The sequence below is a fragment of the Triticum aestivum genome, chromosome 7D, assembly GCF_018294505.1.
Source record: "Triticum aestivum cultivar Chinese Spring chromosome 7D, IWGSC CS RefSeq v2.1, whole genome shotgun sequence".
NCBI classification, from domain to species: Eukaryota; Viridiplantae; Streptophyta; class Magnoliopsida; order Poales; family Poaceae; genus Triticum; species Triticum aestivum.
This window is the reverse complement of record NC_057814.1, coordinates 277,761,526-277,775,660: the sequence shown is the minus strand read 5'-3', so window position 1 is coordinate 277,775,660 and position 14,135 is coordinate 277,761,526. Positions and strand designations below refer to the sequence as shown.

The 14,135-nt window shown below is 50.8% G+C and overlaps 1 protein-coding gene across 1 annotated transcript in view; it reads right to left on the bottom strand.

The window, feature by feature from the left end:
* Positions 1 to 279: 279 nt before the first annotated feature.
* LOC123164487 (glutamyl-tRNA reductase-binding protein, chloroplastic) overlaps positions 280 to 14,135 on the bottom strand; it is a 29,712-nt gene continuing 15,856 nt past the window's right edge. Inside the window, exons 4-5 of the mRNA XM_044581997.1 lie at positions 1,259 to 1,408; positions 280 to 870 (exon numbers count right to left, since the gene is read on the bottom strand). Coding sequence (XP_044437932.1) covers positions 646 to 870; positions 1,259 to 1,408 — 375 coding nt within the window. The 3' untranslated portion in view covers positions 280 to 645. The remainder of the gene's footprint in view (positions 871 to 1,258; positions 1,409 to 14,135) is intronic.

Genomic DNA, 14,135 nt, shown 5'->3' with positions numbered 1-14,135 from the left:
CTAAATCAATATTAAGCCAGCAATTTGCTGGATCTTTCAAAAAAAATTAAATAAGAAAGACACAAAGTAACAAAACATGTATAACTACATATGTTTAAAAAAACTTTATCAAGTAAAATGTCTGGGGTACAAAAATTGAAATGGATTTAGATGACTGCTTTCTGAAATAACATTTGCAAGGACAGGATGGAAAATGCATAGCACTTTGCATGTTACAACTTACAACTGACAGAGGCCACAAAGGCACACTAGCAAGCGCTAGCAGGAAAGACAGTATAATGGAACATAATTTAGCCCGATCTCATCTCATAATTCAAAGATACAGGTGAGGGTGAAACTATGGTGAACCAACTACAATGTACATCAAACATTACCGTCTAAATTTGTTGCTCTTATTACAGAATGACGCTAATCAATGGTACATAAGGCAAAGAGATGGATGGAAACACACAAAGACACTTAAAACTACTCCGTATATGTTAAGAGGCAGAGAATATCACAACCATAGTCATCTAAATGACAGAAAAAGGCGAAAGAATAGTTCGCTTTGTGCTAAAAGATAAAAGAAACCGTTTCGAAAAAGAAAAAAATGACAGAAAAATACTGACAATGGAGGTATCATATCGAATACAGATATCACACCATCTATGTGACCTTCTTCAAGAATTGTACCTTCTCAAACTCTGGGGTGGCATAACTCTTGTCCACCTCCCATGCATGATGAGCCATCATGTTGAATGACGATTTCACCGCCTTCTGGTCAGAGACCTGCCTTGAGAAAGGTATCCGAACAGCGAAGATGCCTTCCTCAGAATGAACGTGCAAGTCAAAACCAAGTCTGTCTACCCAAATCATCTTCACATCCAATGCCTATTACCACACATGGGACACAGTTAATTCTACTGTAGCAAAACAGTTCAAAAGCTTCCAGTAGTTGCATATGGTATCTTATAGGAAAATAAATGAGGTCTTCTAAAAAAATGAAATCAGAAATTTTCTACACGGCTAAATTTCTGTTTCTTCTAAAAAAGAACAAAAAAGATGCTCAATTTATATCCATCTTCAATTTCTTAACTCATATGTCTGATGCACAAGTTAGTTGTGCCTTTTTGCTTTGAAGTGCAAGAAGCTGAATATAAATAACTCTACAGCTCTATGTTAACTTTCCAAGGAAACAAAATATGTGTTTCCATTAGGTTTTCTTTTTCCCAAGAATTGAGAAACAAACCAAGGATTAACAGAATAAGTTGAATACTACCTGAAAATCTGATTCGGCATAAATATTGTATATCCTATGAACATCTTCAGAATGTTCACTGTTCATTTCCTCAACAACGCTTTCAGCAAAGTTTCGAAGCGGATCTGGTTCTGCATCACTGTATTCTGACGGGACTACCCACACACGGCCCTGGATAGAAAAAGTATGCAACATCACCATCTTGATCATTAGCAAATTCCTAGTGCCAAATTGCACTGGCAAAATCCAAGTACAGAAAAATTTCAGAGCATTAATCATTGATGCAAAATGAAAACTACAATGTTCTAAGGTATTGTAGACTCTTCAACATGTATCTATGAGCAGAAAAAAAAATGAATTGAAACACAAATCAGTAAATTCATAACATGCTAAAGATGGATCTTAAATATATGATACTAAAGGCAATTAGCAAAATAGAAGGCAGTTGAGAAACCATTTTTGGTAACCATATAATATTCAGTTAGCATCATTGTTATGTGCGGAACCATATGGTCGGTGGGCCCCAGCCCTGGCCGCACCACCCCCTGGTCCAGCCGAAAGTGGCTAGGATTCTTGTACTGCTACAAGTTATTACGATCAGATTTGTATTAGGTGTAGAGTCCAGATTAGTTATTAGGTTCAGATTCGTATTATGTACAGAGTCCAGATTAGAACCTGTTTCAGAGACCAGATTGTATTTCCTTCGAGTCAGCTTGTCAGCCAAGCTATTCCTCCTATATGTTGGTGCTTCTCCCGAGATTAATAAATCATGAGAATTCAGACTATTACTATCTATTAGGCCGAGTAATTAGAGTTTGTTCCATCTGGTATCAGAGTCATCTACGACGGCGGACGATGACAAAGTCGAAGGTGGCAACACCAACCTCATGCTCAAGGAGCTAACGACCCAGATGAAGGAGGTGGTGGCGCAACGGACCACTGATCAGGCCTTCATGGAGGGCCTCGTCCAGCACCTTGACGCCCTGGAGCAACGACCAGCACTCCACCACCTTCTGCCCTGGTCGACCCTCGAGCATTGGCGCTCAGCTTCACTGACCCACACGCGGTGTTTCACCTGGCAGCTAGCGACTCCTCCGCCTCCTCCACTCTGGCCCATGCCACCACCACCACCCTCGTGAAAACAGGATCTAATCCACGCCTTCCCCCACCATCGTCACTACCACGCTTTCCAGCCTCCCAGTTCTTTCCACAGCAAACTGGCCCTCCGCCAGCCCATCACCAACCCCTTGTTTACCCTCCGTTCAACCCAGCTTTCCACCACGCATCTCTGCCACCGCTGCCCTACCAACAGCCACCCACCAATCCTAATCACCCACTTCCTCAACCACTACATACCCAGCCCACAAATGCAATCTCAAAATACCTCACGCCAATTGCCCCCCTCCCATACCAGCACCTTGGTGCTGGCTCCGGCTCGTTGTCCCAAGCTTCCACAAGCTCGACTTTCCAACTTTACCATGGTTCCGTCGATCCACTCGGCTGGCTTCATAGGTGTGAGCAATTCTTCCGGGGTCAGCGCACGGAGGAGGCTGACAAGGTATTCTTCCGGGGTCAGCGCACAGAGGAGGCTGACAAGGTGTGGACAGCTGCATACCACCTTGTCGACAATGCTCAGTCCTGGTACCTCCAGTTTGAGCGTGATCACGGAATTCCCTCCTGGCAGCACTTCAAAGAGGCGTGGCACCTTCAGTTTGGGCAGTCTGTACACGCCAACCCCTGGGCGAGTTGGCTCGGCTTCCACACCTCCACCATTGCCGAATACGCCAGCAGATTTATAGCGCTGCTGCGCAGGACCAGCTAGCCCTTAAGCTCAGTGCAGCAACGTTTCTTGTACACACCCGGGCTCCCCGAGGGCCTCAAAGTCAATGTCGAGCTTCAGCAGCCGATGGACCTCCACACAGCAGTCTCCCTCTCTAAAGCATATGAACAATGCCATCCGTTCCCAGCACCAATGCCGCGTGGAGGCCGACCCCGCTGCCTGCTGCTCTTCCCGCACCACAGGCCGTTCCTGCTGCAGCTGCTGCCCCTACACCAGCTCCTTGCGCTACACGTTGCCTCACACCCACCGAGACGGCAGAACGACGCCGCCAAGGCCTCTGCTACAACTGCGACGAGCAGTATGTCCTGGGTCACCGGTGTGCACACTTGTTCCTCATCAAGCTCGACGACTTTGCGCCTGGGGATGCACCTCTGGAGGATGAACCAAAGACACAAACTTCATTTGTGGTAGAAAGTGAGGATGTTATATGTCACTGAAATGATGCTGATACATAAGCATTAGGTCTTTGTGGTTGTTTGACACATTTTTCACTCCTGTAAAAACTATACCAATTCTAGAGAAGTGGTCGACCACACACTCTCCACCCTCATTCGAGTGCTCATCAAAAGGAATATTAGAGAGTGAGAAGATTGCCTGCCCATCGCCGAGTTTGCCTACAACCTGCAAGACACTCAACAACATTCCAGTCTCCGTTCGAGGTTGTCTATGGGTTCAACCCACTTTCACCCTTGGACATCTTATCGGTACCTCGCCAAGAGCTCACAAATATGAATACAAGTGCCCGCGCCGAGTTCATGAAGATAATGCACAATGACACAAGACTCACCATTGGGCAAAAAGTTCAACACCACGCCAACAAGATCAACTTCACTTCTCGAAAGAGTGCAAGTTCAAGTTACTTCCATGAGCCGACGGTAGCGACAACGCATACAAGATTTACATCCCGTTGGATAAGTACTCGGTGAGCGACACCTTCAACTTCAACGACCTTGCGCCTTTTCATGGTGATTAGGATCTTGATACGAGGACGGATCTTCCCCAAGGGGGAGATGATGTTGAGCATCCCATGGACATCACCATGGACCCATCATCAACCCCACAAATTCCAAGTGGACCGATGACATGAGCTCGCGCATGAGCCATTGAAACCAAGGTGAATTCATTACTCTCTGAGCTCCCCATGCATTATCTGAGACATTGCTACTACCTCAATCCGAGATCTGGTGCATGCTCTGATACCAAGGAACCACCCATGAAGAAGCAAGGGAAGAAGTCTGAGCCATGTAGAAGGGAGAAGAAGGGGAGGAAGAGTCACCACAAACAGGCAATCGAACAGTCGGGAAGAATCATCCTGGAAAGTCCAGTCACAGTCAGAGAATCGCAAGAGAGACCGGCCAACTGTCAAGCTCTCACGCCCTGGATATCCGAGAGCAAAAACTCAAAGCCTGACAAAGGCCGAACTGTCAGGGCTTGACGTCGGACTGTCTGACCACTTCAGTCCCGGACTGTTCGGCCACCGAGTTTGCCAGTCCGTTGACGCCCGCGCCATCTAGGAGAAAGGCACGCATTAAGGCCCGGACTGTCCGGGCTAATTTCAATTGGACTGTCCGGCCAGCTGCCTACAAGCAGGAATCTGGCTGAATGACAATGTATCTCTCCTTCCCACCTACCCCTGCGTCTGTAGACTAAATAAACCGTACCTTAGGCCAGATCTAGGGTTAGCAAAGTATAAACTAAGAACTTGAGAGAGCTTAGTTATTCCAAAAAAAACTTGAGAGCTTTGGTCGATCTATCTCCTCTAGTAGGTGTCGTGGATGTAAGTCAGATGCCCTACATCTGAGCCCAGCTACGACGCAGTTGTTACACACAGATTTACGAGTTCAAGTCCCTCATGGTGGAGGTAATAGCCCTACGCCTCGGTGCTCAGGAGCTGATTGATTAGAGTGTATAGATTAGAAAGATTGTGAACTCTCGCTATGGAGCTGGGGGGAGGCTTATATAGAGTGCGCCTTCGCCCCATGAATGCTGCCATTACCAAGGGTTTATGGGGGGAGTTTAAGGACGGCCGTCACTGGTAACAGGTGCATTAACTACACTTGATGAGGGTGAACACACGTCCTGACCGTTGTAATTCCGAGGAGTCTCCTGGTCTTCTTTGTCCGAGTGCCGACGGGTTCGGTCGAGTGGAATGCTTCCGTCCAAGTGAACGTTCTGACTGACGTGCATCTGAATGCTATCCTGGCCCTGGGGCCCAGTATAAGGTGTATGGTGTCCTAGGGTAGGGTCTGTAGGTCAGGACCGTTACCCTACCCTTAGTACATTACCCCATCATTAGCCCCCGAATCAGTCGGGGTTAGGAGGGTCAAGTCGGAATGAATTCCCAGGTGAGCCGAGTGCTATGTAACCGCTCGAGGGCTCTTGCTCGTCATTCGACGGTCTCGACCTTGCACGACGCCTCGACGGATTCGGGATCATGTGGCGTCCGAGTGAGGGCTCTGCTCTAAGGAGCCGATTGAGGGGTATCACCGTCCGAGTGAAATGAGCCTTCGTGCGTCGAGCGGCTGGCCAGGCCCGAGCATTTTTGGAAGGGCTTTAAATGACGAGCAATTGGATTGTCGGATCCCGGATTTCACGGGATTCGAAATTGGGAATGTGCACGCGCACGAACGGTTGCGACGCGGTGAGTGGGGGAAGTGGGGCGTGATGCCTCGATTTTCGCCACGTATCGCAGGATCTCCGCCAGCGAGATTCGAGGAGATCCGCGGGCCCGAAAGCCAACGGTGAGGATCAGCGGGCGGAGGGACCAGTGCTATAAGAGGGGCCCCGCGTCAGGGGGGAGGGCACCAGATCACCTTTCTCCTCTTGCCCCCAGTCCTCTGTCTCCTCTTCTCCACTCTGCGTGAGCCCGCTCGGCACCAGAGTGCTACGCGGCGATGGCGAAGGACAAGACGGCGAAACTGGAGAAGGCGAAGAAGGGGAAGAAGATGTCGAGCTCCAAGGTCGCGCCTCCGACGGGCTGGGGTCTAGGGTGATTGGCTCCCGCCGACCACCACGGCAAAAGATCTCAGCGGACTCGTCATCAACGGATTGCTGCCGGAGGGGAGTTGGAGGCTGCCGGAGGAGGGAGAGGTCAAGCTTGCGTCGCGGCCAGGGGAGCGCGTGCTCCTCGTCACCCACGTGGAGCCAGGTTTCTCTATGCCACCCCACCCTTTCTTCCTTCGTTTCTTGAATTACTTCCGTGCTCAACTCCACCACCTTCCTCGAACACCATAGCGTACCTTGCCGCATTCGTTTCCATGTGTGAGAACTTCCTGGGTTGTCAGCCGCATTGGGGGTTGTTTAAGCACATCTTCACATGTCGCTCTCAGTCGGTGAAAAAGGCTTCTCCTGATGGAGAGAGAACCCACGTGACCCAACTGTGTGGTGGATTAGGGATCCAGATGAGGGGTAGGAACGCTTTCCCGACGATGACCTTTCCTGATTCGGTCAGAGGTTGGCAGTCGACGTGGTTCTACTGCAATGATATCCCTTGCACCGGCTTGTCGACTGGTCTTCCCCCTTATACGACCGAGAGGGTCAATCTTCCTTCGTCACTGACGATGGACAAGGAAGTAAAGACGAATGTGGGGATCCTGGTGACCGCTGTAGTCGGGCTGATTCAGGGCGGAGTGACGGGCCTGGATCTGCTGGAGGTTTTCCTCTGACGACGGATTCAGCCTTAGCAGGAACGGCCTCACCCCATGTGGTTCTATAAGGGTCCCAACGATCCGACTCGAGTAGACTCCGAACACGTGGACGAGAAGGTCATGGAAGGGTGGCTCATGAGCATCACCGGCACTCGCGACAACCCTCGGTGGTCGAGGCGGATCCCACTGTACGACAACGAGCACCGGCCAATGGAGGTAAGCTTGTATTTCCGACTGAATCATTTCTGCATAAGATATCCGAGTGACTTCGACTGATCTGACTGTTTGCGTTTCTCGTGCCTCGCAGGAGTTCCAGCAAATGTTTTCGCCCGTGCCGAATGGAGACCACATTCTTGGGAATGTGGAGAGTGACCATGGCAATGTTGATAGTGAAGAGTACAACGAGGAGGAGGAGGATGACTCGGAAGAGGGGGCGAAGCCGAGTCTTCCCCATCTGCTGAGGAGCGCATAGAATGCCGCACCAAGAAGTCCCACGATCCGAGTGGGCGCCAGACCAGTGACGCGGCTCCGAGCACAAGGAATCCAAAGCGCACTCGGACGGCGACGCCGGAGCCAGCAGAGAAGACTGCCAAGCAGCCCAAGGTCGCAACCCCCAAACCTCGGAAGGCCGTGGCCCTGCCTAGAATCAAGGTGACTGTGCCCATCACGTCGGCGTAAGTATTGCACTTTCCTCTTTCGCTTCAGGGAACTCCATTGATTCTTCTTGACCGAGTGAATCTATGAACCAGAGCTGCAACTTCAACGACGTCGCTGATGCAAGTCGACGAGGAATGCGTCGAGGCTGAGTCCGGGGATGTGGCCACTTCCTAGAAAGGTTCAGGCTGTTTCCTTCTGTTTTGCCTTTCGATCCGGCTAAACTGTGAACTATGGCTGATGATGTCAAGTGAACGCAGCGCCCGCAGAGATCATCCTTGTTGGGGACGACGACAAAGAGCCGCCACAGAAGAGCGCCAAGAAAAGGGAGCAAGACGTCGACCGACTCGAGGACCGCTGCTCGGAAGACGCCACCGCGCCAAGTGCCTCAAGCTCTGCCCGAGTCCAGTGCGACCGCGCCACAGAGGCCGAGTGGCTCTTCCCATGCTGGTACTGATCCCATTGCAGCCGCACCAACTGCCCTAGCTCTGACGCCTGTCCCTGCCGTCAGCTTGTTCAGCTTGCATAGTGCCGGAGGACCAGACATGGGCCAGCAAGGAGGCAATGATCCAAGCGGAGCTGATGACCCAGCGCCTGAAGGAGGTGTATGATGCCAGCAAGGTAAGAGGGTACTTGAGGATCTGGTACTGGTCTAGCTTGTTCTTTCCGGGAGTGTTGATCTTCGAGCACTCGGAGTACCTTTTACCGTCGACTGACTCATTTTTTTGTACTCCAGAGAACTTGCGAGCTCGGAGCTCATTATGTGTCACTGGAGGAGGAGAGGTGGAGAAGGGGAACGCAGCCCGTCCGCACGCGGAGGTGCGGACCATGAGAGGTAAGTTTCAGCAACCGAGTGTCTTATTTTCATTTTCTTCCTTTCTTTGAACCGAGTGATTTCACTCGAGCAGATGTGCATAGTGAAAACCATCGACTCCAAGTGCGACTCAGGAACTGCATTTCTTTAGAAACTATGAAGCAGGCCCTTGTCGACAAGGACAATGATCTGGTGGTAGCACAGAAGGTGACGAGAGAGAAAACCGAGGCTGTCGAAGAGAAGTTGGCCGTAGTCGAGAAGCTTGAGGAGGAGAACAAATCGTTGAAGACTGCTGCTGAGGAGGCGAAGGAGATCGCCGAGCTCAAAAAGCAACAAGCCAAGTGGGATGACAAGTTCAAGACCCAGGCGATTGCTTTCGAGCAGGAGAAGAAGACTTTAAGCGAGAAAATCGCCCAGCTTACCCAAAAAAGGGACTCTCTAGAGAAGTACATACAGGATTCTACCGGGAGATGCGCGCCAAGCTCGAAGGTATTTTATACCGGCCGGGTGAACTTTGTTTATTTCCGAGTGAACCTTGTTTGCACATGCTGACCTTTATCATATTTTTGTTTGGCAGAATACTGCCACGACCTCGAGTTGGAGACTGAGAGGATTGAGAGGGATCTGGATCCCACCAGGTCACTTGTCAGGGACAAGACAGCCCTGGGCATTCTTCGACTGGAAGCTCGTCTCGACGACGCCTTGGGGTACATCATTCGTCTGCGGGGCGCGATGGGAAGGATCGACAAGGAGTTGTGGCCAGAGGAGACACTCCATAGTGACTTGGAGGCGATGATGGCTCGCCTTAACGAGCCCCCCCCCCCCCCCCGCCGAGTGCAAGCATGGAAGAGATCCGCCGCCCGCTGTGGAGCCGATGTGGCGATTTCCGTCGTCCGCATCCACTGCAAAGACATGAACGAAGAGAGGTTGAAGTCTCTCAAGGTCGCCAACACGAAGAAGCTCAAGTTCGAAGACTTCATTGAGACATTCATCAAGGCCGTCACTCGGATCGCTGATGGCATCGATCTGGACACCTTTGTTGAGCCTGCCAGTCCCTCAGACGCGTGAGAGAACTTTAAACTTCAACCATTTGCCTCGGTATGCCGAGTGAATTTGTATCCGCTTAAACTCTTTCGGGTCTTGAGGCCGGGCACTTGCATTTGCTTTTGAACTACTGGAGTTATTCGAATGCTTTCCCTTTAATGTCTTTGACTTAGGCGAAAGCTGGTTCACATCTAAGCCCTCGAGTGAGAGGGAAGCCTTCACTCAGAGTGTTTGTTTTAACTTAGGCGAAAGCTGGTTCGCAGCTAAGCCTCCGAGTGAGAGGGAAGTTCATCACTCGGAGTGGTTGTTTTAACTTAGGCGAAAGCTGGTTCCCAGCTAAGCTCCCGAGTAAGAGGGAAGTTCGTCACTCGGAGTGGTTTCTAACTTAGGTGAAAGCTGGTTCGCAGCTAAGCCTCTGAGTGAGAGGAAAGTCCGTCACTCAGAGTGGTTTCTAACTTAGGCGAAAGCTGGTTCGCAGCTAAACCTCCAAGTGAGAGGAAAGTTCGTCACTCGGCGTGTTTTTTAACTTAGGCGAAAGCTGGTTCGCAGCTAAGCCCCCGAGTGAGAGGGAAGTTCGTCACTCGGAGTGGTTTTTAACTTAGGCGAAAACTGGTTCGCAGCTAAGCCCCAGAGTGAGGAAAGTTTGCCACTCGGAGTAGTTTTTGAACTTGGGCGAAAGCTGGTTCTCGGCTAAAGCCCCCGACTAAGAGGGAAGTTCGTAACTCGGAGTAGTTTTTTAACTTAGGCGAAAGCTGGTTCGCGGCTAAGCCCTCGAGTGAGAGGGAAGTTCGTCACTCGGAGTAGTTTTTTAACTTAGGCGAAATCTGGTTCGCGGCTAAGCCCCCAAGTGAGAGGAAAGTTCGTCACTCGGAGTAGTTTTTAACTTAGGCGAAAGCTGGTTTGCAGCTAAGCCCCCGAGTGAGAGGGAAGTACGCCACTCGGAGTAGTTTTGTAAACTTAGGCGAAAGCTGGTTCGCGGCTAAGCCCCCGAGTGAGAGGGAAGTTCATCACTCGGAGTAGTTTTTTAACTTAGGCGAAACTGGTTCGCAACTAAGCTGACAAGGGTTCACCCACAGGGGGATTGGGCTCAAGTGTGTAAAGGTGAACTCAATGAAGTACTGGAAAAGACATGCTTTTATTTATCAAATATCACTCGAGTGCTTTTATTACATCTTAACATGTCGACGTCAAGTATAAAACCGCCAAAGCAGGTTGGCATTCCAAGCGCGGGGCTCATCTATACTCTTCAGCAGGTTGTAGAGCATGTACGCTCTGTTATGCAGAACCTTTGAAACAATAAAGGGGCCTTCCCACGTGGGAGCAAGTTTATGAGACCTCTGCTGATCCACTCGGAGCACAAGATCGCCTTCCTGAAAGGCCCGACCCCTGATGTGTCTGTCATGGAAGCGCCGCAGGTCCTGTTGATATGTGGCCGAGCGAATGAGGGCCATCTCTCTCTCCTCTTCCAGGAGGTCGACGCCGTCCTGGCGTGCCAGCTCCGACTCGGCCTCAAAGTACAATTCCACTCGGGGTGAATTGTGGAGCAGATCACTCGGCAGGACAGCTCTGCTCCATACACCATGAAAAAGGGAGTGTGATTGGTAGACCGATTGGGGGTCGTCCTCGGCCCCCAAAGAACAGATGGCAATTCGGTGACCCAGGCTCCAGCAGCGTGCTCCAAATCGCGCATGAGGTGTGGTTTTAACCCTTGGAGGATCAAACCATTTGCTCTTTCGGCTTGTCCATTCGACTACGGGTGTGCCACAGAGGCGTAATCGACCCGAGTGCCTTGAGCGCTGCAGAATGTCCTGAACTCTTCTGAGTCAAAGTTTGAGCCATTATCGATGATGATGTTGTGGGGGACGCCATATCTGAAGACTAATTTTTCAAAAACTTGATCGTCGTCCGAGAGTCTAGCTTCTTGATGGGTTTCGCCTCAATCCACTTGATAAACATATCGACAACGACCAACAAGTAAGTGAATCCACTTGCCCCTGTCCTAAGAGGGCCGACCATGTCAAAGTCCCCAAACTGCAAATGGCCAGACGAGTGGAATGGTCTTCAATGCAGACGCAGGCTCATGTGATAAGTTTGCGTAGAACTGACAGCCGGTGCAGCACTGGACTATCTCTTGGGCAGCCTCGTTGGCACGTGGCCAGTAAAAACCCGCTCGGTAAACTTTAGCCACGATTGTCTGAGAGGACGCGTGGTGTCCGCAAGTTCCCGAGTGGATCTCCTCAGGGATCAATCGGCCTTCCTCTGGGGAGATGCAGCGCTGAGTCACGTCGGTGACGCTCTTTCTGAACAGCTGGTCGCCCATCCCAGTGAAGGCCTTGGATCTGCGAACAGTTTGACATGCTTTGACCTCGTCCTCTGGAAGCTCCTGCCTAAGCAGGTACGCAATATAAGGCACTGTCCAATCGGGTGTGATCGCCAGAATCTTCATGCCCAAGTCTATAACTGCTGGGATCTCAACTTCAGTCGAATCGGAGGGTCTGCTACTTGCGGGGGCTCTTCGGTGAGAGGATCTTCTTTCACCGTCAGGGAACGGAGGTGCTCAAGGAACACGTTGTTGGGTACTGGTTTCCGAGTGGAACCAATCTTTGCCAGGTCATTGGCTGCTTGGTTCTTAGCTTGAGGGATGTGGTGAAGCTCTAGAGCCTCGAATTTCTTCTCCAACTTTCTCACTGCGTTGCAATATCCCGTCATGGCAGGGCTTCTGATGTCCCATTCCTTGAACCGATCTTTGCCAGGTCATCAGCTGCTTGGTTCTTAGCTCGAGGGATGTGGTGAAGCTCTAGACCCTCAAATTTCTTCTCCAACTTTCTCACTGCGTTGCAATATCCCGTCATGGCAGGCCTTCTGATGTCCCATTCCTTCATCACTTGATTCACAACGAGATCCAAGTTACCGTAGACCATCAGGCGACGGATGCCGAGTGATATGGCCATACGTAATCCATAGAGGAGCACTTCGTACTCGGCCTCATTGTTGGAGGAATCAAAGTGGATCTGCAAAGCATAGCTGAGCCGATCGCCTTTTGGAGACACCAGGACTACCCCAGCGCCCGAACCATTCAACATCTTGGAGCCATCAAAAAACATGGTCCAATGTTCAGGATGACCTTGAGTCGGCTGTTGTTGCTCTGTCCATTCGGCCAGGAAATCTGCTAATGCTTGGGACTTGATCGCCTTTTTCGCTTCGAATTTGATGTCTAGGGGCAAGAGCTCAATAGCCCACTTCGCCACTCGACCAGTCGCATCCCGGTTGTTCATAATCTCAGACAACGGGGCATCGCTGACGACTGATACTGTGTGTTCTTGAAAGTAATGAGCTACCTTCTTCGCGGTCAGGTAAATACCATAGACGAGCTTCTGGTAATGAGGATATCTCTGCTTGGACGAAGCCACAACTTCAGAAATTTAGTAGACTGGACGCTGAACTTTGTAAGGCTTGCCCTCTTCCTCCCGTCCACGGTGAGGACGGTGCTAACAACTTGGCATGTGGCTGCAATGTACAAGAGCAATGGCTCTTGGCTGTTCGAAGCAGCAAGCACCGGCTGGGTGGAAAGCAGGGCTTTGAGTTCAACAAACGCTGCCTGGGCTTCAGGAGTCCACTCGAACGAATCGGGCTTCTTCATCAATCGGTACAGGGGCAATGCCTTCTCACCGAGGCGGGAGATGAATCGACTCAAGGCTGCAAGGCAACCTGTGAGCTTCTGCCCGTCATGAAGGCGTTCCAGACGCTTCATCTGAACTATCGCACTAATCTTTTCGGGGTTGCCATCTATCCCTCGTTCGGAAACGAGGAATCCGAGTAATTTACCCCCTGGCACCCTGAAAGTGCACTTCGCTGGATTCAGCTTGATGTCGTATCGTCGCAGGTTTATGAAAGTCTCAGCGAGGTCAGTCAGCAGGTCGGAACCTTTCTTGGACTTGACCACTATGTCATCCATATAAGCCTCAATATTTTGACTGAATTGCTTCTGTAAGTACTTCTAAACCATGCGCATGAAGGTAGCGTCGGCATTCTTGAGACCGAATGGCATGGTGATGTAACAGAAGCACCCGAAAGGGGTGATAAAGGTTGTTTTTATTTCATCTGGCCCATACTGTCGGATCTGGTGGTACCCGAAGTACGCATCCGGAAATGACAGTCCCTCACATCCCGCAGTGGAATCCACTATCTGGTCTATGCGGGGGAACGGGAAATGATCCTTGGGGCATACCTGATTAATGTGCTTGAAGTTGATGCACATTCGGAGAGACATGAATTCTTGGGAACCATGAGGACGTTGGCGAGCCACTCGGAGTGGTACATCTCACGGATAAACTCAGCCGCCAGAAGCCGAGCGATTTCCTCGCCAATCGCCTTCCTCTTTCCCGTGGCTAAGCGGCGGAGATGCTCCTTCAGGGGCTTGGCCTTCGGGTCGACTCGTAATCGGTGCTCAGCCAGTTCCTGGGTACACCCGGCATATCAGATGGCTTCCATGCGAAGATGTCCCAGTTCTCACGGAGGAACTGGATGAGCTCGGCTTCCTATTTGCTGTCAAGTGTTGTAGATATGTTGGTGGGCGCGACATTGGGGTCTTCCGGGTGAATATGTACTGGCTTCGTCTCGCCGGTCGACTGAAAAGCGGACTCCACAGTCGGTTTCTTGAAGCGCAGCAGATCACTCGGATCAGCGGTCTTCTTGTACTCTTCTAGCTCGACGACTGCCATCTGCTCATTCGCAATCCGAGATCCTTGCTGCAAACACACTTCAATTACGCCTTTCGGGCCGGGCATCTTGAGCTTGAGATACACGTAGCATGGACGGGCCATGAAACGTGCATAAGCAGGCTGACCTAAAATGGCGTGATAGGCACTGTGGAAGTCAACTACCTCGAAGGTCAACTTT